Here is a 27,390-nt window from a genome sequence, read left to right on the forward strand (position 1 = left end):
CTTTGCCACACTACCACAGTTCTTGTATTCAGCCACGCCTCCTCATGGGAGGAAGGAAAGCTCGCATTTCACTGTTTACATAACCTACATTGACCAATAGAGAGAGCAAGAGGGGGGGATGGCATTTTGATTCAGTGTTTTGTATTTTTGTGCACTGCTTTGGAAGAAGAATTCAGATCCTTTACTTGAGTTATAGTAACAAAATGTACTTGTACTCATAGGGAACCCACTCTTCAACCTTTCACATCACAGAAACAAAGCTATTTGTAACCAGTCCTGTGGAAGTATTTTACGAACTGAAAGCCCACTTTCCTAAAAAAGGCTCAGCAGGGTTGGTTAGCTAAACACACCAAATGCTACCGTTTTGGGATCAAAAGCCGGAAACTTTAATGGAAAAACGGTTTCATGCGACAGTCACATCAACCTTCAATGTAAAGAGCCAATGTAGATAAGCGTGGTGATGTAGCGCTACTGTCGCCACTTAAAAAGGCAAACTATTTTTAGTAAAACCTTACCATTTAAAACACTTCCGCTACTTGTCTGAGAAGCTTACGCAGGTGTACTACTTTTTATGCAGAAGTGCTTTAAATAGTAAGGTTTTAGCGACACGTGTTTGAGTGTATGACTGGATAAGTGAGACTTTGATTATACTGCACAAGTTTTGTGAGCTTGTAAACTGATGTTTTGACATAGTTTTGCTGTTGTTAAACCAACTATTACCTCAATGTATCAAGACTTTTCTCCATTTTTGGATTCTTATTTTACTGTGGAGGCATGAGACAAAAATAAAGTTTTCTTCAAGGATTCAGGCAACACTTGTTGAGTTACTGATATACAAATGGCCATTTTGTGGGTGAAGTATTCCCTCAAAGCCTCATGTGGCCACAAAGTGAATGAGACCATTTAAGGTCCAACACAAAACAGATAGGTGATGTATACGGTTAACTAGGGGTGCAACGGATCACAGAACTCACGGTTTTGAGTCATGGATCAGATCAATTTTCGGATCAGCACAAAAACGGGGGGAATTTAAATGATTTATTAAAAATGTAACAACAATAAACCTTTAACAATAATAACTTCTTTCACCAGAAATTAAATTGCTGTTAAATGACAAAAACAGATGAGAAAAGGGTATTTTACAAAACTTTAAAAAAGGTTTAACGTTACCAGTTTCAAGTCAACGCAACATTCCTGTCTGTGTTGTTTTTCCGACAACAGCAGTGACCAAGTGCTAGTTTGTGTCTTAGCTCATAGCTTTAGCAGCTGACTGTTGTACGTCCCGGTGCTGGAATCCTCTACAGTGAAATACAGACACACTTTTACACCATTTAGCTGTCAGCATTTTAACCGTGTTTAATCCAGTTACTACTAGCTACTAGCCAACGGTAACATTAGGCTAACATTAGGGTTGGGTACTTTTCGCATCTGAACCAATATCAGCACCAATACTGGTACCTGAAACTCTGTTCCCGGTACCCAACGGTACTTTCCCTCTGTAATTAAAAAAATATATATTTCAGTTGTAAAAATAATTTCAAACCTATTTATCCTATTTACTTAGAACAGTTATTTTTAAATTAAATAAAAATAAAACCCCTCCCTCTCTCCTCCCAAACCCGTGCCTACAACCTATTAAATTGAATAATTATTAAACTTTTATTCTTGTATTTGTATATTATTCTTGTTTAGCCAGTTTTATTTTAATCATGACCGTTTTTAATTGCTCTTTAAAAAGGTCCAGTGTGTAATGTGTTTAGTTGTTCATTATCAAAATCTGTGTTGCCCTTTTTCATGAATATTTACCTCCACCATCAATTCCAAGTATTCCTTTAGGTTTGAAATTTTATGTTTGCATTCGCATGAACTTGGGTAGACGCTCCATATTCATGCGCCATCTTGAAATACGTTAGCTGGTAAGGGACACACAGGACATACTGCTCCGCCTTTCGCGTTTTCGCTGTCACTTGATAAACTCACAGCTGCTGCTAATGCTGCTAATGGGTATCGTAGCTTCACGGCCCCGGCAAGTTTGAAGAAGGAAACATGGAGGACCACACGTTATCTTAATACATTCTGCGGCGGAGTGGGACAAAAAAAAAAAATAAATCTACTGGGAAATTTTGTAGACCACTGGCCCTTGGGGGAGGGGGAGAGATGAATGTTCGGAAATAAGAGGCTGCTGCGGCCCGCCATACAGGTTAGTTGGACCAGCGGGCAGTTACTTCAGACTATTATGGTTAAACTCTGCAACTGATCCGCAGTTCACATGCATTCCGAACCGTGAGTGTTGATTCGTATGGATCATCATGGATTACATCACTATTGTTATCTAAGCCAAAGACCTGTGCCAATAAAAACATAAAATACCACTATTTGTCACCTGAAGCATCACCATCCAATATGGCATGCACTGTGAAGTCTACAGCAATTAGATCCATCCGCTGTAATGAGCAGCCACACAGCAACAAATGGTAATGTCTCTATATGCCTTAATTAACACATCACATACGGTTCTGCTTTTTAAAAATTATGAAACACATGCTGTCGGCAGAGCAACATCACACTGTGGTTGTATTGGGCAGCTGTCGGGTGTGAATGGGTGTACGGGGTGTTCCTGAAAAGAAAAAAACTTAAACCTGTATATAGTATTATTGCTTCGGTTTCCTTTCACCCTAGGAACTACCTGGTGTTCCACCGGTGCAGTTTTGATGCATCTTGCCACTGATTAAACCACCGGGTGCCTGTAACATTCGTGGGAAGAAACATGTTTACTTGTTTTCTTCAGAGAGAGTGAGAGTGTACTCTGCCTACCCACGCCTACACACAGGCAGGGGAGCAACAGGCTAATTAACAGACTATTACTCTCCTGCTCTCTTGAGTCAGTGTGTGCGTGTGCGTGTGTGCGTGTCTTATGGAAGATGTGACTAAACCTCATGACAGCCTCATCTGAGCTCAGAGAGCCAATAACATGCAGGACACTCACCTCAGAGACTCTCTCTCAGACACACAAAACCCAGAACAGACATCCCAGCAGCCCAGTGTTGCAGAGGATGATTTAATTCTCTCTCTCTTGCTCTCTCAGATGCTTTCCACCAGCTTAAGGCTTATCCATTTAAAAAAAAATAATAATAATATCCTGAAAAATCCCCAAATTGATCAAAAGTGATTTTCACACTAATTGTATAGCCCTTGCATCAAATATTTAGTTTTCTGTAAAAACACGGCTAACTTGTATTAACAGGGTCTTCTAGTGACAAGAACAACTTAGAATAGAGAGAATATGGATAAATCTAGCGAAATCCACTTAATTTTATATCATGATCAATACAGATAGACTTCATCACTGGGTTGGTATATCTGATACAGCCCAGGGTTCAATTCTAGGATCAATCTTATTTACCTTGTATATGCTTTCCCTCAGTCACATCATACGCGGACATGGTGTTCCATTTAACTGCATTTCATTGTTAACTGTGGTGAAAAACTATTTTTTGATTCTGGCCTAAATTTAGTAATTATATCAGCGAGCTCGCCCATTCCTGTTCCCAAGATTCGACCAGTTTTTAATTTTAAAGACGCAAGAGTGACAACTTCTTTGGTTTGTTTCCTCATGATGCAACTACTGAGACGATCATTGTTTTGTATCATTACTAAGTCCAATTCCTGTGTAAATGTATATACACAATTGGCGAATACAGCGATTCTGATCGATTGAATTCGTTATTATTAGAAAAGTCTATCTCCAATTGACATTCCATCTCGGTCAAGTGGTACATTTCCATTGCATCATTTCTAAATTAGGGAAACATGAGAGCAGAAGGTACACAGTAAAAAGTGTCCTTGGGTTTCTTGAAAGGTGCTATATAAATAAAAGTTATTATTATTATTCTTCCAGCATGGGCATATGAACACAACTCTAATCAGAAACAAGCATTTTATACACGCTTGGAAATACCTAAGTGATGACTTCTAAAAATACCTGCAAATAGCAACAGAACGTGTCATTTCCCACACGTATGTGTGGTATGTGATGCCAGTGATCACCAGGACAACCCCATACCTCTCCTAAGAAAAAACAATGACAAGCAAACAACATATTCAACTTTTTAGAAGTTAACCTGACCTTCAAACCAAAAATAGAGAAGCATCACTTCCTGTGCGTCAGATCACTTAATAAAGGATTAAGGTACCAGATGCAGATTGATTAGCATGACAAACTTTCATCAAATAGATGTACAGTGGTATAAATCAAGAATAAATCAGCAACAGGAGACAGAACCATACTTCTACACATTTCCATATTCTATTTGTAACGATGTTGTCACATCAATATTAAACTCCCACTCACTTCATTATTACGGTCTATGTTCTCCTACTGAAACATGCCTACTTCCGTCTTTAAAATGTATTTATAGGTTTGCAAACCTATAAAGGAGTTGTTAAAAGAGATGGTGAAGAGCACAAAGGAGAAAGAATAGAAAGATGATAAACGTTAAAGCATGTGGTCGAAAGCACATCTATTAAAGTACCTTACATGAAAGAATTAAAAAGAATATTGTCATACATAGACATAAAAATGAAAAGAAATGACAATGGAGAAGTATGATAATGGAGAGGGATCAAGGTAAATCAATTAAGATCAGATGGGCAAAGAGAAAAGTATAAAGAGAAGAAGACAAAAATGGGCGAAAAGAAAAAGGTGGCGAAAGGAGAAAGGAAAAGGGGGGGGATGTCGAACCTTGAGAAAGAAACTGTCACAACTCTGAGGGGGTCGGCGTCCTGGTGACAGTTGTCATGGCAACCGTGGGACAGACGCAGGAGACGGCAGGTGGTGATGATGTCACAAGAGCAAAATAGACTTGCAAAGTGAGGAAGATGAACATGTAAACATGTTTTTTCTCTATCAGACCTTTCACTCCTACCACCTGCCAAGACGACAAACTCTGAGAGCTTCAGCTCTTTGGGATCTGAAAGAACAGCATCCCCCTCTCGATCTGTGCTGTAAATCAATCCAGTTTACAACATGTCCCTCAAAATCTGACCCAGTAGCTTTAAAATTACAGGACCTTAAACATTTTTTAAGCTTATTAACTGCAACACATGCAGGGTCAGCTTAGGTTTTGTAAGGCACTTAACAGAATTTGAACCAACCTCTTCTTACAAATTTAAAATGCAACTGTGAGTAATTGCAGGACAATGCTGTTTAATGTTTATGATACTAAAAGATGACCCTATATAGTGGCACACTGCATACATTTTTCCAGTCTAAAAAGATTGCTTAGCGTTTCAAAATTGACTTTCCAATGTGCAAATGTTCAAAACAATACAAATCGCAACTTCAATTTAAATCATGTCAAGGAAAAAAAGAAAAAAAACAACTTATGAGAACATGTTGAGCACAGTTAAATAGGTACAAATATCAAAAAGGAAAAAAAAGAAACATGAGAGAAAGTTACTTAAATAAATGCTTCTATAACTGGCTTAGTTCACTCCCTCAGGACAACTGTGGTATTGCATATTACATTACTGCAATGCCTACAACTTTCTGAAAGCATACCAGGAAAAAAAAAAAAAAATGTATTTTCTGTTTGAATTTCAAACCAGTACTGTATGAAAATAATAATGCCAAAATAGTTAACATTTAGTGTGCTTTAGTTTTTGTCACAGTTACAAAGAAAATGGGGTTGTTTCAAAATGTCCTCCTTGTACATTCAGTATTTTTGGCTGCCAAACAGCAACCTGCCAAACTGGCATTATTATTTCACAACTTCAGTGTTTGCTTGTTGTTTTGTCCTCTGAGCTCAACAACAGATGTAGCAATGTTAGAGCAGTATCGCTGACAACCGCAATACCACGACACTATAACACCCGTTTTCCACCTCCAAAGGGAATGGCACTGGCAATCTCACAGCCTTAAACCCACTTCTGTAACCTTTAGGGCTTTTGCCACCGTCGCTGCTTCACTGGGTTATATGGGTCAGTTATACAAAGTGTTGCACAACTTTAATGGTAAAAAGGTTTTATAAGCCTGAGCAGGAAGGCACAAGGACCTGAACCGCTTTTTGTTGAATGATTAATGGTACATCAACATCATTTCTCCCTCTTACACACACACACACACACACACACACACACACACACACACACACTTTGAGAGCCTACATAAGTACATAGCTAGCATTACCTGTATATGGCGTAAAACAGGGTAATGCTGATGTAATTTGTGTGTGTGTGTGTGTGTGTGTGTGTGTGTGTGTGTGTGTGTGTGTGTGTGTGTGTGTGTGTGTTCTTCACATAGGTCTCTGCTGCCTAGGCCCAACCAAGAAATCTGCCACATTAAAAGGGTTATCAAACACTGACTCACAGCTTGCTATAGGCTGGAAAACTTCACGCATGTCATGTTCCTGCCACTCTCCAATCTGTGATGTCCCAGAAAGCGTCGACTGATCCATGGATTTTTAAGGCAACTAGTTGTATGCCCTACTTCCAGTGTCCTGAAAGGAATGTGAATAACTATTTCCCAAAATCCTTAACTATTTCTTTAAGGCACTCAAAGTGATCACAGCCACAGTTACGCCATCTATCCAAATGGAGTGATGGCACAAAGAATTGGTGTTTAAAAATGTATTGCTTTTTCTAAAATGGTTAGGAAACGTGTTTGAACAGACCGTAGAGATGCACCGATTACAACTTTCTAGGCCGATTCCGATTTTCTTCAAGTTAGGCCAGCCGATACAGATTTTAGCCGATTCTGATTTCATTTTTTCTAACCACTTTACAGCACACACAAATATTTATTTTCTATCTTTTCTTTAACAGATAATGGATCACTATAAAATAGAACTACATAAATTACTCCTGGCGTGGGAAATTCACACACATCTGAAGTGCAATGTTAGAACCATTTCCTTCTTTTCACATCCAATATCCCAAAAAAAAAAAAATTGATTTTGGTTTTTGGTGTCGTCTCTCCACGTCCTACTTTTTCCTTGCAGGTGTTGCATATTGCAAACTTGTTATCTTCTGCACACACGCTGAAGAATTTCCAAACAGCTGACATGTTGCCGGTTAATTCACGAGGTTCCCTACACCGGCGAGAATAGCGCGGACACGCGCTTCACACCGCGAGCGGGTACGCATGACACACGGCAGAAAAGTTGAGAGAAAGGAAAAAGAGACTGTGCTGTTGCGTCCGTGTGTGCGTGCGTCCTTGAGAACTGTAACTCGTATAACTTATGTTGTCAGTTAATTTTAGCACTGACCGGCATGAAATTGGCCTATGTCAGACCCCTGCCAGCTGTTTCACTCTGTTCCCAGTCAAAGCTAACTAACCGGCTGCTAGCTGTTGCTTTACATTTCCTGTACAGACATGGGAGTGGTGTTGATATTCTTTTCTAGCGAGAAAGAAAACAAGCGTATTTCCCAAGATGTCAAACTATTCCTTATGCCTCAAAAGTGACAATCAAAAAATTTAGAAGATGCAACTTGGTTGTTGCTGTCTGTGTTGCTCTCTAGGTAGCTTGCAGCGCAGCATGTTAGGAATTCATCAGGTGACAGAAGTGAGAGAGAGAGAGAGAGAGAGAGAGAGAGAGAGAGAGAGAGAGAGAGAGAGAGAGAGAGAGAGAGAGAGAGAGAGAGAGAGAGAGAGACAGACAGACAGACATCCTGCTGGTTACTTGTGAAGACCCTAATTTACACAACAATGGTAACAATAATAATATTACCGACTCCATTACCCTAACTAACCTAACTCTGACTTTAAAAGTTTACCCTAACTCTTAAACAGCCTTTTCAAGGCATGAACACCAGACAAAATGTCCTCTCTTTAAAAGGTCTAAAACTTAAGTTGGTGATCACAAAGACAGAAGTACAAGAGGGCACATGCAGCTATGGGTGGAGGAGTAAAAGCATTAATACTAAAGAAAAAGGAAGAAGCAGATTTTAAATTTGGGGAGAATTGCTATTCCTGCAGTTAATCTCACTTTGTCTCTCTCATGTAGTTGACACCTAATCACTTCAGAAACTGAGATGTTTATTTTACTGCAAATCAACTGAAAAAGCATGGAAGAACGTTACTACGGTACATTGTGTTTATGAAATGTAAGACGAAAAGTTAACATACTTTCTGATGACGCTGCCCCTCCTCCCTCCATCTCTTAGTTCTAAAAACCCGATACTAAAAACCTCTTTCTCTCTTCGTAATGAGGTCAAAGTCATCCAAAGACTAACACCATTAAAGTTATCCAACTAAAGTTTAAAGCTTACCTCTTACACAAAAACACACTGCTAGAGACACATCTATGCACACACATGACTTAGCATCTATTAGAGCTAATGATGATTTATTATACAAACTGAGACAAGAGAGTGTAATAGGAGTTTGATTCCTGAGAGAGGACAGAAGGCCAAAGGCTGATGTGGAAAGCCTATCAGGTCACATGTGGGCAGTACAGCCGCTGGTTCAGTTTCTTCTAACAGCTCCATTTTATTTAAACATATCAGATTCAAACTCTATATAAACATAACTTCAGCTAGCTGGCATAGATGGAGGGAGAGACGGAACGTGGGGAGAAAACTGAAGAAACGCACTGTAACTGATGGTTAACAAAACGACACGCATCAACACTAAATTACGTTAACAGATACAGAAAATAAATTTGCTGTTATGTTACAGGTTATCCACGGAAGATTAATTTAACAATTAATGTCATTAAACAACAAATCCATGACTTTTCCAGGCCTGGAAAATTAGATTTTGAAATCCCATGACTTTTCCAGGTTTTCCATCAGCATGGGAACCAGATCAGGCCATAATCTACCATTAGGACTCACCATACGGGTGTATCCACTCGTCCTCATCATCTCCATCGTTGTCTTTGTCTTCATCAGTGATGTAGCAGATCTCGCTCTCCCTCTTCCTCCCACTCAGCCGCTCCTCCTCTTCAACAGACATCCTGGCCTACAGGCTGCTGCTACCGCAGCATGGCACACACCTGAAACAAAGAGTACACGTGTCAACGAATAGATGAACAAGTACAGACATACACACAGACCCAGAGAATAAATGGATTTTAGATGTACAGTAAATGACTTGTGATCGTTCCTTCTCTGCCATCTGTCACCACACAGTTTGAAGCTTTTCTCATGAGAAAAAAAGACAACAGGAAGGGGGAAACTCCAATTGTTTTGTAATCTAGTTTGCTAATTTTGCTTTATCCTCACTCCAAAGCCCTCTACACAGTATCATAGTACAGGGTAAGTTTGCGTAACCTGACGCCCCAGATGGTTAGTTACACAGAACCATCTGAGAAGCCATCATTGGAAACGGTTTGGCAAAGAGCAGGCACTTTCAAAAAAAATAATTGTCAGGGGATTGGATGCTCTGAAACTAACAGCACAAAGTAACAAAATACACTCACATGGACTAAAATAGCCAACATATATTACAATCCTTGTGTGTCCGTTCCAGTGCAAAATCGGATACTATACTGGAGTGAAATCAGCTGTGGCAGATACCTCTGAGCACAACTGAGTGCTACGCAAAGAGAAAAAAGAACAAAGTTTAGAGAGAGCTTTATTGGAGGACTTCAAAATGTGCTTATAAAACTTGCCAAAACAGAAGGTTTTTACGGGAACCTCTACTAGTCCAAACTTTGAATTTAAACGGTTTCTTCACAATGTCTGACTTGAAAACGCATCTTGTTGTCACGCAAGGGCCCTGTTCATGTTACACAGACATTTTAAATTGCATTTGTGTCAGTTAAGAGGTACAAAGGCACTCTTTATAAAGATGCCCCGACAACTGGCATTTTAGCTAACTAGTGGCCCTGGACGTAGCTGCAGCAACTCCAGTTTGCTAGCACCGACTTTTTTCTATCGACAATATTCGGAGATATATAGCGGTAGGTTAAAAATCGGCTGGAATTCTCCTTTAATACACACATCCTTCCTGTCTTTGTGTCATCACTAATGATACCCAATTTTTAGGATATGTAACCAGTGAAGTCCTGCAATAGAAATTTAATTTGTTTAAGAATTCCTCTCACCTTTATGTCCCAATCCACCATGTATTCATTCAGGGTAAAATTGTTTGTTTTATAGTTTGTATTTGCATTAAAAAAAACAAATCAAGGAGTACGTAGTATCATACAAATGTCATTTTTAAATTTCAGAAATACAGATACATCTGCTCTACAGATCTTCTGAGGTAAGGTAAAGCATCAAATTCTTTTCTTTCTGCTGCTCTATAAGTAAAGTAAAGACAGGAGTGTATTAAAAGGTCCTTTTTGTAAGAGATGTAACAAAGATCATGACCTTCAGATGAGAGACAGAGCTGCAGAGCAGATGGACAGAAGGAAATGTTCCACGAGAGAGAGAGAGAGAGAGAGAGAGAGAGAGAGAGAGAGAGAGAGAGAGAGAGAGAGAGAGAGAGAGAGAGAGAGAGAGAGAGAGAGACTTTCAAGAGTATCTGGGATGCTTTTAAAGCTTTATCTCTCAGCAGCAGGAAAATTACACTCGCATTACTCGCAGGCATTTCTCTGTGCCAGAGTGAAACTATCAAACTGTAACCACAGACTGCAGCCGTGCCCTTCATTATCAGCTGTGGTTCGGTAAAAGCAAAGTTTTTATCCTGTTTTGTTTTATAGCTCTATAATTCTGTTATGTACGACAAGAGTCATAATTTAAATTGTTACAACGGAACACAAAAATATCATCATTACCAATCAGTCCCTCCAGAAAAATGCTATTATGCGATCGCATAATTCAATGCATAATCAGCCAAAGTCCGCATAATCATGCGGGGGCCGCATTTTTTCAAATATGCCGCACTTTCGCCGCATAAATTGCCGATTTCCGCGCAAAATATGCGGTGCTTGCATGATTTCATAATCCCCGCATTTTCGTTGCAAAAAAGTCACATATATCTTAGCAGAAAGTTGAAAAAATGTTGCGTTTACTTCACCATAGACAGTATGTACTTCACACAAGAGCAGCCATTTTCCCCTGTTGCCATGGGAACGTTATGAAGTGACGTTATGAAGTGACGTAATTACGCGACGTGAACATCATCGAAAAGCAGGTGTTGGAGGTAGAATTTGACATGTACTTTGAGTCTCTTAAGTTGGTATCCAATAAGAAAGCTATCTTAATATCTGAGGTCTACTCAAATTTCTTTGTTTAAGTGCTCCTGCTGTCTATATCATTAACGATTTTTGAAAGTCTGTCTCTTTTGTATCTTTTATTCCCCTCTGTTTAGACTATTACTTTTATTTTTACTTTAATATTATATGTATATATTTTTGTATCTTATTTGTTTACTTATTGCAATGACTGAATATCTGTAAACTATTTTTGGAAATTAAGTTTAAAAAAAGCAGGGTGTTGGGGGAAATCCCTTTTTCTTCTCTTTTTCATCAAACCGCATTTTTTGCAAGTTCCCGCAATTTCATCGCATAAAATTGCATAAATATCCCGCATATTCCATCGCATTTTTTAAGAAAACGTGCCGCATAATCAAGGATTTTTGCCCGCAACAATCACAAAAAAACTCTGCGTTTTTCTGGAAGGACTGACCAATGTCATAATCAACAGCAGTATTAAAGAAACCTCAACATTACAGAAATTCGGAGCAATTTAGAAAACAAAAGACTTATTCAAATCATTTTTCAAAACAAGAAAAATATATAAATCAGATGACTTCACCAAGGCCTCCGAGCTATAGTGAAACATTTCCTTACATCTACCAAAGTAAACAAGAATGATCGCCTTGGTTGTCTCGCTTGGTTAAAAACAAAGGCTTTGAATATTATGCACTCCCACTCAGATGAGCCCAGACACACGGTATCACAGGGAGGTTTACTCTTGATCACCTGCCAGCTCACCTTGCATAACGTTACATAACAGGTAGACCCGGCCAAGTTGACTTATTGGCACGACAGGGTGGTTTTACAAGCCTCATAAATCTAACCCAGCTAGACTTCATGGACTGAGAACCAGTGACCAGGGACATAGTGAACTCGCTTTTACTGATGTTGCTATGTGTAGAAACATCACAAAAGGCAAACGTGCAAATTTGTGAAAGCTTTGTAACAGAATACTTACGACAGCATTGTGTTAAGTAGAATTCTGCAGTGTAGTTTAGATGATAGCAAGTTTGAGAGCAAAAGAAAATAAATCATCATGCTTTCATTGCATCTCATTGTATTCCACTCGTGTTCAAGGGAGTGAAATTAAACTACAGCTCATTTTCCTGCGAAACCTCCTCAAATCAGTTCAAGGACTGTGTGGAGGGCCTCCTCAGTGCTGCAGCACTGATCCTCATCAAGACAAAATTGTTTTTACCGTGGGTTAAGGAAAGATAACCGTACGTGACGTGACCCGTGGTTTCTGTTGCTTTGCAACATCTTAGACAACCTCCTTCCACTATATAATTTATAAACACAATGCACCTTTAATAAATTACCAATGCTGCTATTTTCTGGAGACGGCATTCACGACTGCAGGTCATTTGAACCATAAAAGTGTTTCAACAAATGATTAAAAAAAAAAAAAAATGTTTACCCACAAAAGAAAACCAGGTAGATCTTGTTTTATTTGATTAAAGTGAGATTAAAGTCAGAATTTTGACTTTATACTCAGAACTCAAATACATTTTTTACATGTGGCCCTAATCCTCTTCCGTAGATGTGATACAATTTACTTGAATACGTAACCTGATTTAGAACCCTTTTAAACCTAAATGACCACCCAAATCAAGACTACATAAAATGTAGGCTATAACATGACGAAGTCATCAAATTTTCAGCTTTGATAAGGTTGTGTGTAAAGCTCCTTTTGTATGAAAACATGCAACTGATTAACATGCGCCCCCAGTGACGAGAAGCAGAGCGCACAGAGGAAAAGTCTGTTGTCCTGCTGGGCGCGCATTCTACATAATTCACAAACCTCTAGTCACAATGTTCACCAACTTAATTTAGTGTGCTACCATCGCTAAGCACAAAACACAGCTGAGGTTCATGGGAGTGATGTTTTGCAGGAATTTGGTCATAAACCAATGTATTTGACAAATTTAAACTTGACGTCAAGACGTCACTTAAGTCATTGGGATTCATCCTCTGGGGACCATGAGTGTCTGTTCAAATGCTGTGGCAATCCATTGAATAGTTGTTGAGATACTTGTATTGTCACAGCGTAGGAAAGCACAGTGTTCCGTCAGATGACTGACAACTTGTTCAGCTCATTATAATTTTTTTAATTAACCAGTTGTTGGGGTTTTCCTCCTCTGTGTCCCCTCTTTTGGGACAATGTGTCTGACTCCAAATAAAAGACCTATATATCCCCACGCATTTGTTAAATTGGAATTACATTGATCCTAAGCAAGAGCCAAATAAGACGATAAGATAAAGTTAAATACATTTGTTTAATCAGTCAAGCATCAGAGTTTCAATACACAGATCTGTGGGATCACTAGCCACGCAGAGACTCAGTTTCCCTAGCAACAGACAAAAAGCCAGAGCCGGTCCATGTATCTCTAGACTGTCAGACATTGTGAGCCCCGATCTATTCTTCCCCTCATCTCTTATACTTTCTTTCTTGGGCCCCTTCTACTTCTTCCGCACCGGGACTGCCATCTTCACACAACAACCGCCAGGGTGGGGGCCCCTGTATTATGTCTCGTCTTCATTTGCTATCATGCGAAGCGGAACATTCTGCTCCCGTTTCACTTGTTATTATTACTCTGTGTACTTTGCTCGAGGCCACTGTGACCCTAACTATCTTATAGTTATGGCTTAAGCTAAATAAGCATACACCAAAACACACTTGGCCTCTTATGGAAACTTTTTACATTGTTATTACATTTATCTGCAAATAGTAAGAATATTATTCTACACAGTGTAGGGTTGAAATTAGCAAGATAACTTTGTTTGCTAACTAATATTAAAGTTAGCCAGCGGCTGCAGCTCGGTCCCTCCACTTTTTTGCCGAGACACAACGTTGACAGCCCCGGATATGGAAAATCTATTCTGCCACCTCCCGGTGTTAGCTGATGCCTCTGCGGGTTTAGTAAAACAGATGGACCGCAGGCTCTTTGCTGCCGATGGCCCGCTGATTCGGGAATCGCTGTTTTGTTCTATTGTATCATAGCAAACGACTACGACTCAGTTTACAGCGCGCTGATGGATTATTTCCGGTTCAAAAACCACTCTAGTGGAGTGGGGAGGGGTAGTTAAAGCATGCACAGACGCTTAACTTGATCATACCCTGGTTAAGGTGTACACATGGAGGAATACCCCGTTTACTGAAGGAGTTCTCTAGGTCTGTTAACTAGGTTGAGAACTTTTTAAAAAAGTAATTAAAATGACATGCCAGGAAAGTGTTGGCTGCAGATTTTGGCTTGGAGGCCTTTATGAGTGCCCATTACTTGTGAACATACTTTTTGTGCATCTATGTCTAAGATTGCCATTTAAAGCCAAACAGAGTAACTTTCTAAGGACTGACATGGAAAAACCTGTCATCAAGATGTCACACTGCCAAAAACATGACCAGTACCAAATTAGATGCTACGCAGTACATTCAGTTGATTATAAACTTACAATAACTTCACATTTAAAATTCATGAACAACCTTTTGCTGTTGTAGTGCAGAGTGCATGACCATATATTATAGGTTGATAAAATAGGTTTTTTATTTGAAAAAGAAACATAGAAACTTTAAGGCCACTGTGAAGAATGGGTCTTATTCACGCTCCACCATACCTTGCACATCTGTACATAGACTTGTCCCCACTGTGACCTCCTACTGTTATCATTCTCTTTCCATCCATTTCTCCATATCAACTTTCTCTTAATTTCATCCATTAAACTCTTCTTTACTGGGTCCACTATGGTTTTCATTTATCTATATTTGGTTATTTTCTTACATCTTCATCTTCCTCCTCCACTCCTATGTCCTTTCTTCCTTTATCCATTCCATTATGTTGTTGCTTCCATTCCTTTAAACACTCCTTCCATATATCCTTCATTCCATTCCTTCATTCCATTCCTTCCTTTCCTCCATTTCCATCCATTTTGTCCTCGCCATACTACAAGACTATATTTCTGGTCCTTTTTTATGGCTCTCTTATGAACTACCATTCTTTATTTCTATATAAGTCTCCTGTCTTTTTCTTTATTGTACAATCCATACTACTCTTTATGCTTTTCCTTTCCTTCCATACCACACTCCATAAAATTATTTGCCCTTAAGGCTTTTACTTATCATATCATCATCACTTTTCTACTGTCAATGTAGTTTTTCTTTGGTTCCTTCATCTGGTCTCCTTCTTTTCCTGTCTGTGCTCAGTTTTCCCCCTCCATTTTCATGCTTTCTCATGTTCTTGTAAAAAAAAAAAAAAAATTTTCCTATGTGTGTGTGTGTGTGTGTGTGTGTGTGTGTGTGTGTGTGTGTGTGTGTGTGTGTGTGTGTGTGTGTGTGTGTATACTCCTACTCTCTCTCTCTCTCTTATATCTCTCTCTATCTCTCTCTCTTATCTCTCTTTTTTTCTTCTCTTTTCTCTTCTCTGTCTCTCTCTCTTTGTCTCTCTCTTCTCTCTCTCTCTCTTGTCTATATCTTATTGTATGTTCATGTAATTGTTTATGTATATGTTATGTATATATTATTATTTTATGATATGTATCATGCATATGTACATATATGTATATATATATATATTTTTTTTAAATGAGCTCTGAAGAATTACAGCATGAACATGAAAGACTAAACAGTGGATGGAGTTTATAATTTGAATTAAACAAGTATGGGTAACCATATCTGTTGAGTTTTCAAAAGCCTTTCCCTTGTACCTCACCATCACATCAAAAGGAGTAGGCCCAAGTAAGCACTGCTGAACACGCAAACACTGGCATGATGTTAATGTACATTTTATTAAAAGCAATGGTGCCAGAAAATTTACGATAAACAAATTTCAGTAGATTGAGACAGAGCTATTTTCCTTTCATTTACAACCACTAACAACGGATCAGTCTCCTTTGATAAACTCACTAACAGTCTGAGGATGCACTACACCGATGTCAACTGACCGCACACCGCCCGTTTCCCAAAAGCAGGTCATTCGCAAGAATAATAGCCCTTCAATTTGTGGCTCTGATGGATAATGGATATTGTATAACATCTTGCTTTTAATGTTGGACTGGCTTACATACTAAGGAGATCTGCATCACATCCCCTCGCTTGTGTAACAGAATTACACAATACTGAAGGCTGGCGATGGGGAGGGAGGCAGTTAACCAATTAAGTCATGACACACATACTGTTCAAATACACACTGCATTTGCAAAATACTCAATCTTCACCCGATGTGTGTTAGTGCAGCTCATTTTTTTGTCTCTTCATTATCCCATGCAAAGGCTTACTAGGGATTTCTAATTCAGACATTGTTGAAGGTTCATGACTTCTTAAAATCCCATTTGTGGGTTTGCTTTGTTGACTGGACCTCAAGTCAAGAGACGGACCTGATCAATTCATATGTTTAAGTGTATTCAAAACATGTTTCTAATTGATTATTTCTTATAACAAAATGTATTGATATTGCATTCATTGGTAGAGTAAGTGTATCCTAACTCCAAAGGAACAAGTAATAGATGTCATCAAAAATTGGAAAGGCATAGTGTGGCTGTAGACTCAAAGACGGTGTCCCAAATCCATACTAGATACTAATTCTATACAGTATATACTACCTACTACTTGTTATAATAAACTGTTTTAGCAGTTAGTATAAAAAATAGTCTAATTGTATTACTGCTAGCTGGAGTATGGTCCGACTAAACCGCTGCTCTATTCTGGGATAGGAAAAAAACTTGTTTGTATTTCTTTAAACCAGTCACAATCGTCCTGGGCGGCACTACAACGTGGTGGAGGACATGGGACGTCAGGTGTCAATCAAGGTGCAACTAAAACCTGTTGATGCCTCTTTAAGAAGTTAACTGGCAGTTGCTTTACAGAGATGTAATACCTTATTCTTGTTTTTCACTTTTTGGCACTGTTTCACCACTACCCACAATTTATTTGAATGTTTTGCAGGTGTGAGCACCTCCTCCATTTTATTTGTGCATAGCATTGTGGGGGAATAATGTCCGTCAAGAGCACACTCAAAATTAAATGAATTAAAATTAATTGAGTAGTCACTTTTAAAGTGTGAACACACTTCATACATAGTATAGTTACTTATGCTTCAGTTCAGAGGCAGAAATATACATTTTTATATTTATTGTTCAATGTGCAGTATATGCTTGGTTTGCATAATGTTAAACAACAAAATCAAATAAGCATATCTCAGAGTTCATGTAAATGTGGCCACAGTATCTGACCTGTAACATATTCCTCACACCTGCAGCTTGCGGATTCTAATTTGGACCTCTGACTGCTCGGAAAGAAACTGTTTTTCTAATTCTGTTTTTAAAGCTGTAAATACCTACAACATGCACAAGTTTACTCAGGATAAGCCTGCAGTTAATGCATTGGCCTAGAAGCCTTGCACAAATTAGTGACCTGGATCAGTAAACAATGCTGAGCTGCATTTACTCACTTCACAAGATATTTTTAAACAGGTAAACCCTCTGGCCAATCCCAGCTGGGCGTCATATCTAATCCCCGCCCCCCTGTGCTCCCTTTGGCCTGCAGCATCCGAGCACAGTTTAACAAAGAAAACAAGAAGAAAATGAAGAGCACCGAAGCAATGCAGGAGCTCACACACTTAATCAATACCTTCAGATTCCATGTAGTTGAACTGGGAGGGGTCGAGAGGCAGCAAGGGAGGGATCAGAAATCATTGCGCCAAGATGATCTCTAATTGGATACTGCTGGCTGGCCTCCAGCCAATCAGTGAGGGTATAGAGGGTTCATTGGGGTTGTTTAGGGTTCACATGGGAACACTGGAGAAGGGTCTCCTCTGCTTAACCTACATAAACCACAAAAGGAGGTGGCTTATTCTGCCTGCAGCCAATACCAAACTGCTGATAAAAACCCTGTTTGACCTTCAGAATGAAGAGAAGTAGATGACTGCACGGACACTGAAGAGTTAAGTTGAACAATTGAAACAAAATTTATAACAAAACTGTTTGGGTCACCTTTCCGCTGATAAATTATTGGTTTTATTTTGAGTCATAGGAGGCACTATCCTCTCAACAGAAATTAATTTCCTTCCACAATCAAGATCTTAGACAGATTCCTTTTCAAAAGCATATTGGCAAGCCAGCAGATGTTTATCAAAAGAAATAAAAAAGTGAACGTGATCCAACAGGGAAAAACCAAGTGTGGAAGACAGATTGTTCGTCAACAATGTGGTGTTTAATAGATCCGTCTCAAAAGATGGATTGCTGAATTAAAAAAAAGCTAAATATGGTAAAACATTTGGGTCTGAAGTAGAGTTAAAGATGTGTTTGTTTACACCTGAAGAGAGTCATTTTGGGTATCTAATAAGCCCTCTCTACTGCCTCTTTATAGACTTTTACATACTTCTGAAATAGTAAGTTGATTAGTGGATCAAACTAATTAACACTCACTGGTTTCCAAATGTACAGATTAGCTGCTTTTGTAGAATATCATTTTAAACTAAATTTCTTTTGAACTGCTGGTTGCATAAAAGAAATGAAGGAATCACCTTAATCAACAGAATAATTGATGATGAAAATAATCATTAAACACAGTCCTTCTTAAACATAATATCCAATCATGTTATAGTAAAAGATTTAAAAGGTACAATATGTAATACTGACAGCTAGTGTTTAGAAGAGTTACTGCAGTAGAAATTCAAAATACTGGAGAGAGTCGTCTCCCCCGCCCCCTTCTCTCCAGACTCGAAGTTCACGGAGGTTGGGCCAGGCTGAGACCGCAGCATCCACAACAATGTTGTTAGACGCTTGTCTCACATAGCCAGACATTACTTCACAGCACAGCGGAGTAGCTAACGTTAGATGCTGGCTATATTGACAGTCATAAAAGCCTGTGCTCATGCGGAGCTCTGTACCAACTGACAAGCACACTTTTTTGGCTTAGAATTACGGTAGTAACCGCTAGAGATGGTCAGATACCGGTATCGGCTCCGATACTGCCTAAAACGCTGGTATCGGTATCGGGAAGTACTGGAGTTAGTGCACCAATCCGATACCATGTAATAAAGCCCTAAAGAAAATCAACGTTAAAATAGTTTTTTTATGTTCTTTTTCCATTATAACTGATTGTCTGACTGGATAATAAAAGAAAGATCTGTGGCATCCATTGTTTGTTCAGAGTTTAACCTGAGCCAGACAGACAGCAAAGATAGAAATAATATCACATCCATACAGGGATAGTAGTATACAGTTGTTAAAACATAATAAAATATATGACACACTGGTATCTGATCGGTAATCGGTATCGGCCGATACACATGTTCAGGTATCGGAATCGGTAAGCAAAAAATGGTATCGGGCCATCTCTACTAAAAACACAACAACCTCGCCGTCCTCTCCACCAGACAGACACATTTCCTCGGCTTAGAATTATGGTGAGAACCGCTAAAAATAACACTACCTCGCCGTAGGGCTGCACAATATTTAGTTTCATTGTCTACATCGCGATGTGCGCATGCGCGATAGTCCCATCGCAGGACGTTGCGATGTTGACGCTAAAACTTTTTTGCTACTTGATAGAAAAGTAAACTTTCGCTGTTCTCCTTTTACATGATTATTACCGGCCAACCCTTCTCCTTTGAGACAGGCGGCCATGTGGGAAACGTGTGTATGTGACGTAACGTTAGTCCGACGGGGTTTGTTATGGGAAGTGAGGCTCTCCGTGTGTACAATAGTACCGTAAGCGGTATCTACAACAGAAGTCTGTGTCTGATAGAACTTAATTTACACGGATTTAAGTGTTCTTGTTGCTAGTGTGTGACATGCAGGTCTGCATGCACAGTGAACCACCAATCACAATCGATGTTGATCAATTTATCAAACAAACAAGCATGCATGCATTATTAATATCATTCACTTTAGCCTGGATTAATAGTATTATATTAATGCAGTGGTTCTCAACCTTTTTTGTGCCAGCGCCCCCCTATCCATTATCCAGGTCCCTAACGCCCCCCATCAAATATTATGTAGGCTAAATGCCCCGAATATTAATGATTACGCCCTAATATAGGCCTATTATTGTTGTTACTATTGTTATCAAAAATAATAAAAAAATCAAATCATTGAATGACAATCAACACATGAATAGAAATTATATATATTTACAGGTTTTTTTAAATGTCAAATGCAACCATTTGACATTCAAATTAAATAACAGCAGCCAATCAGAACGACTAGATATGTAACATTCAAACTATAAATAGGTATTATCAAAAGACCTGCTGCATGGTGTGAACCTCAGCACCTTTAGAAGATGACTATAATTTGAAGTGACCTTGGGTGTCATGAAATTAGCTTTAAATAAAATGTATTATGCTTATTATTATTATTGTTATTATTATTACAAACACTAACAGTAGCCAATCAGAAACAGCTAGCAATTTAACATTCAAATCTATTTTTCATTCAAATCTAAAATCGAATTGTGCCAACGGAAAACAAGCTGGCACTTATCAAGGGGTAAAAGCAGAAGGATCACACACACACACACACACACACACACACACACACACACACACACACACACACACACACACACACACACACACACACACACACACACCACACACACACACACACACACACACACACACACACACACACACACACACACACACACACACACACACACACACACACTTTGGTGATGACAAACGACTTGAAGAACGACACCTACTGCCGAATGGAAATAAGTTTACAACCTTTGAAAGTTAGTGAGAGGCGTTTTTTAATGCTTAGAATAGTCTAGCTATGTTTGCTATTGCCTGTCTTGGGAGTAAATAGCAGAAAAAACGTTTGGAGAAAACGCCCCCCACATCACTCTGTGTTTTGTGGAGGTGTGAGAGTCCCGATACAGTAAACAGTGACATCACTTCCTCTATCGCTTCCATAAGAAAGTTTTAAAACACCAAACAAAGGCCCTGAACTGCCCGCGAGTTTATGGAACAGCTGACTGTTTGCCAAACAACAAAGCACAGTCGATATCTCGCACGTCTCTTTTCTTTCTCTCTTTCTCCGTGAAATGAAGCTGCATTCAGGTACAGTAGGAAACGTTGTGTTTAATAAACCATCTGACGAAAAAACTGTTACTGTGGTGTGCTACATTGGGGGGTTAAAGAATACAACAGGACGTCGCAGCGATGCTTTTTTTCTTTATCTGAACGCAGCTTCACGAGTAGCTACAGAGCGTTTAATTAAGACGATACTCTGACGGCCCGTTTCCATGAAGGCAGCACGGAGCTGCACCAAACAAAGCTGACAGAAGCACAGAGAAGATACCCGTCTGGTCCAGTTGCAGTGCTGTAAACTGGCAGCTTTTAATGTTGCAGACTACTTATTCTTTAGTAGTTTTTAAGTGTAAACATGTATTGTTATTGTGAATCTTTGGTTTAAACTAGCTTTCAAACAAACGCCCCCCAACGGCACCTCAACGCCCCCCTTTCCAAAATATTGCTTCCAACGCCCCCCATCATCTTCTGAACGCCCCCTGGGGGGCGGTACCGCCCCCGTTGAGAAACACTGTATTAATGTGTCATGTCAGTCAACCAGTGTATTTGTACCTTATTTCCCTCTCCAAAATCACTTCAGAAGAGTAGTCACAGCACTTATTTGCTTTGGTGTTTGTACCGCAAAGTTCAACAAAGAATGGTTCACATCTTTTTCAGTTTTATTTTCCATGTAGATGCACTCCCCTACAAAATCACCCCAGTAGTTGAGAATGATTTGTTATTTCCAAATAGAGCTATTTATGTCATCTTGTAAATATTAGTCTTTTTTCATATCGCAATATACAGTACAGGCCAAAAGTTTAGACACACCTTTTCATTCAATGTGTTTCTTTATTTTCATGACTATTTACATTGTAGATTCTCACTGAAGGCATCAAAACTATGAATGAACACATATGGAATTATGTACTTAAAAAAGTGTGAAATAACTGAAAACATGTCTTATATTTTAGATTCTTCAAAGTAGCCACCCTTTGCTTTTTTTGATAGCGCTGCAAACCCTTGGTGTTCTCTCAATGAGCTTCACAGGTGTGCTTTGTCAGGGTTCATTAGTGGAATTTGTTCCCTTTTAATAAAAAAGCAAAGGGTGGCTACTTTGAAGAATCTAAAATATAAGACATGTTTTCAGTTATTTCACACTTTTTTGTTAAGTACATAATTCCATATGTGTTCATTCATAGTTTTGATGCCTTCAGTGAGAATCTACAATGTAAATAGTCATGAAAATAAAAAGGAAACGCATTGAATGAGAAGGTGTGTCCAAACTTTTGGCCTGTACTGTATATTGCAGGACAAACAAATATCGCAATGTCAGTTTTTTCAGATATCGTGCAAGTCTGCCTCGCCGTCCTCTCCACCTGACTGAACACACTTTGTCTTAGAATTACGGCAACAATCGCTAAGCACACTGCAAATCCACGGTCCTCTCTTCCCTATTTACAGCCCCCCTCTCTTTGTTTAAAATAACTCACTATTGTCTGGTCCGGCCGCTCAACAGGCTGCACGTAAACAGCCATGGCCCGCTTGCCTGGTACTCCGGTAACGTTAGCTAGCAGTTAGCAGGGTTAGCATGGTGGCGTTAGCCAGGACCAGTCTCGATCACTTAACAGACTGTGTCTCAATTGTTTTTGCGAGTAACCAACCTGTACTCACAGTTGATTCAGCAACTGCATGGCCTATTTCTCGCTTAAAATGTTTTCAGAAACATGTTTCAGTTAACTATTTTAGTACAATATGAGAATCCATGTGATGCGTTCGTCCAATCAGCTGCCGGTTTTCATTTCTTGGGCAACATTACAGATTAGCGCCGCCTGCTGTTATAGAGATGTATTACGTCTCCTCTCGTCTTTCTGGTCTGTTCTGTGGCAGTTTTTTGGACCTCGGGGACGCGACTGATCAAATCGACGGGGTTTTCTGTCAACGGTCGGCCGTCGGCTATATGTGTCTACACCTTAAGACCCAACAGTTATCTAAGATACTCAAAAAGCAAAAAGCTTTGTGCCATTGCACATTAGCCCAATCAGTTTGGCTGCTTATATAATTATCACCACGACAACTCAGTCATGTTAGTTTCCATTATGAAGCAATGACCACACACACACACACACACACACACACACACACACACACACACACACACACACACACACACACACACACACACACACACACACACACACACACACACACACACACACACACACACACACACACACACACACACACACACACACACACACACACCTTTCGACTCCGGTTCTTATCAATTCGATTCTTTGCGGGGTGGAATTGAAAATAATTGGCAGACTTATCAATAATGAAATGTTAGTTGCAGCAAAAGTAGCAAAAAGTGACTGAGGTGCCTGGTTTTTGGTTCCAATTTCAAAGACAAAGCGTTCTGAATTTGTCAAACTGGCACATCTGATTTTCTGTACCAAACTGAAGGAAAAAAAAACAATTTCTCTTAACAATGCTGAAATAATTGCTGATATAATACAACTGATGGATGAAGTTCCCAGTTTAAAATGGAAGTTTAGAGTGGTAAAAAAAAAAAAAATAGAGCCTCCAATCCAACTCTATTGGCCCTCACAGAGATAGAAGTACAAGAGCAGACAGATTCATGAAGGCCCAGAGAATGACAACCTCCTGCTTCTCAGAGAAATCTAGCACTTCAAATCCAACAAACCCAAACAGGTTTGCATTCATCAATAAAAGCCTCAACTCTCGGAGAATAACTTACGAGCACAGCCTCAAAATTATGTTAAATCATTAAAAGTTTAGATATTCCCTGCAGGATGAGGCCCTGAGGCGCGTGTACCAGCAGTATGGTGGGGGGATTTTCCACAACACCGGTTTGGGAGAATCCTTCCATTAAAAGGTGCTGTAGATAGGACTGCGAAGATCCAGGACTTAGCCAAAGAATTTGAACATCGACAACTTCTCAGTCCCTCCCCCCTTTCTGCTATAGCCCAAAACAGTCTCCTAAGCCCCTCCACCCACAAGAGAGAATGAATGCGTGTGCATGAGCAGTGATCGACATGCAGTTAGACCCCCCCCTGGCCATGATTGGCGCATCTGAACAGGGAGCGGTGGATTTTTGCCAATAACACTACAGGCTGTAGGTGGTGCCAGAGGAGCCGGATATTTTTTCTTAAATGACCTGCTTCATGTAGTTCTACTGGAACATAGGGTCAGTTTCAGCAAATATGACAGAAAGTTAGTTTCATAAGTCTTACCTACTGCACCTTTAAAGGAAAAACAGTTGTGAGGCAAAAAAAACCTTAACACAACCAACAGCCCACACACCCTTGAGGTGTAATGCTCATCTGTGAATATGTGTCCTTTATTTATTTCACTTGCTAAATGAACAGTAAAAACAATACAAGATCTCACAACAACTTATAAAATTACTTCTATGGCTTAAAATAAAAGTAAGGCTGGCTGGTCATACAACTGTCACCCTCATCTGTTAATGCAGTTGATCAACATCAACATTAAAATAATGATCCATTGTTTTGATTTTAACATTAAAGTAGGAAAGGAGACTTCTGCGATTCTGGCTTCTTAATGTGACTATGTTCTAGTTTCTAAACTCCACTATGACAGTAAACTGAATATCTTTGAGTTGTGGACAAAACAAGACATCTGAGGAGGTCATATTGGCCTTTGGAAAACACCTTTGTTTTTTAATTTTTCACCATTTTATAGACCTAACAACTAAGCGAGAAAATAATGGCCAAATTATTCAGGTAAAAACTGCCACTTTACCTCCTCCTACTCCTCCTGCTTACAGGCCCTTTGTCTGCACCTCTCCACCTCAACTCACACCCTCCTACTCCACCCCTCCCCCCTGCTCTACACCATGTCCTCTACAACCTGAGGACCTCACCCCTCCCCCCACAGTCACCTCTACAGTGTCCTTCACGCCTGACCTGGTGAGAAGACAGCTGACTAGACTCCACTCCGGCAAAGCTGCTGGCCCAGACGGTGTATTTCCCAGGGTGCTTAAAGCCTGTGCCCCCCCCCCAGCTGTGTGGAGTACTAAGGCCCCGTCCACACGTACCAAAACGATCTTTTTTTTACCCGTCTTCCCTGGATTCTTTTCAAGAAAAGTTGCGTCCAAACGAATCCACTTGTAAATGACTCAACACGTTACTTCATATTCCAGGCCTATAGGCGGAGCTGTTTCTGCTACAGAAATTCACCAAAAACGGAGACAAAGAGCATAGTCACTTCCACTTCCCATCATAACATGACTAGATTATAACATTCTCTTAATACATCCGTGGACTATAATACCTTTCACCACTGCTCATTTTATAAAGGCTGCCGCAAGAAAACGTGTCTTTGTTTACATTGTATAATGTAATGTAATAAACTTTACCAAAAGAGGGAGTCATAATAAGAGAAAAGGAAAGTTGTTACCTTGGTTAAATGATGAGTGTAGGAAATTAATGAAGGAGAGGGATGTGCAACTTAAAAAAATCAATACAATCAAGTCTGACTATAGATAGGCAAAAATTCACATTACCAATTCCAAAGGAAATGGTAAAAAGATCTGGCAAAATCTTAATAAATTACTTGGTAGACAAAAAAAAGAATCCATTGAAGACTTTGAACTCAAAATTAACAACACTGTAGTAAAAAATCCTACTTCTTTATCAAATGAATTTAACCAATACTTTTCTAAATCTGTTAGGGAGATAACTGAACTGTTTGAGCCATCACAGAAAATACTTAGACCCATTGATCCTTCCAAGCCTGTGTTCAATTTGTGTGAAATAACAGAGCTGGAGGTAGATAAGATCATTGGATCACTTAAGAGCTCAAAATCGAAAGACGCGTATGGGCTAGATTCACATTCTCTAAAATTATGTAAAAACTCCTTAATTGCTCCAATAACATATATGATCAATTTATCATTCAAGCAGAGACTTGTTCCATCCTTTTGGAAAATGGCCGTAGTCACCCCAATTTTTTAATCTGGTGATAAATTAAATGTAGCCAACTACCGACCAATCAGTATCCTTCCAGTGGTCTCCAAGGTCGCTGAGAAGTGGGTTGCTAAAATTATAAATGAACATCTAAATAAAGGCCATTCTCCCTTGCATCCTATGCAATTTGGGTTCCGCACCAATCACTCGACTGAATTTGCCAACAGTTTGTTTATAGAAAAAGTAAAAAGTAAATTGGATAATAACGCTTGTGTCGGTGCTGTATTCTTAGATTTAAAAAGAGCATTTGACACTGTTAATCATGATATTTTATTGTCTAAACTGACACATTTTAACTTTTCTTTAAATGCCGTTCAATGGATTAAATCTTATCTGGACTCAAGAAAACAGTGTGTTAACATTAACGGTGTCAAATCGTCTTTCCTGGACGTCCCCGTTGGTGTGCCTCAAGGGTCAATACTTGGTCCCTTATTATTCTCTTTATATATAAATGACCTACCAAATACTTGTGTTGATGTTGAATTTCAAATGTATGCTGATGATGCAGTCATCTACACAAGTGCAAAAAGTGTTCAAGAGGCTTCTGCTATCCTGACCTCCGCCTTGGTTCCTGTAAATGAATGGCTTTTTAAATCCTGTCTAAAACAAAAAACTTTTTATTAAAAAAATTTTTTATATGTTTGCGCATGATGTTCACTAAACAATCCCCGAGACATAAAACAATCTGGTGTATTTTTAAGAGGAATAGAACTAGAAGTTGTTTCAGAATTTAAGCACCTTGGTGTGACTCTTGATTCCACATTAAGTTTTAAAAACATGTAAAAAAAGAAAATATCTGAAAGTATAGTGAAATTTAATTTTGAAATTTTAAACAATTGGCCCGTTTATACTACCTTTTGGGGCTGCCAAACTTTTTATTTATTTGTATTTTTATATCACATAATTATTACTGTTGTACAAGTTGGACATTGACTGGTATGAACACTCTTAAATTAATAGAATCACTCTATAAAAATGCCTTAAAAGTCTTTGATAAAAAGCCAATGTCCTTTCATATTTGTAATATTTTACAAAAACATAACCTATTAAGTTTGGAGAATTTTAAACATTTCAAATATGCTTGCTTTGTGTACAAAGTGTTAAATGGTTTAGCCCCTCCTTCTATGTCGGACTTCTTTAAAACAAAGACTCATAGTGGGGCCAGGACAAGGGCCTCCTCTAGAGGTGACTGTGAGGTGCCTTTCAGAAGAACAGCCT

The 27,390-nt window shown here is 39.1% G+C and overlaps 1 protein-coding gene across 3 annotated transcripts in view; it reads right to left on the bottom strand.

Annotated features, from left to right (window-relative positions):
• LOC120558759 (helicase ARIP4-like) overlaps positions 1 to 27,390 on the bottom strand; it is an 85,252-nt gene that overhangs the window by 43,304 nt on the left and 14,558 nt on the right. For all 3 annotated transcript variants that reach the window (XM_039799963.1, XM_039799964.1, XM_039799962.1), the window contains one exon: positions 8,836 to 8,996. In XM_039799963.1, coding sequence (XP_039655897.1) covers positions 8,836 to 8,956 — 121 coding nt within the window. In that variant the 5' untranslated portion in view covers positions 8,957 to 8,996. The remainder of the gene's footprint in view (positions 1 to 8,835; positions 8,997 to 27,390) is intronic.

Source organism: Perca fluviatilis, chromosome 5 (assembly GCF_010015445.1).
Source record: "Perca fluviatilis chromosome 5, GENO_Pfluv_1.0, whole genome shotgun sequence".
NCBI lineage: Eukaryota > Metazoa > Chordata > Actinopteri > Perciformes > Percidae > Perca > Perca fluviatilis.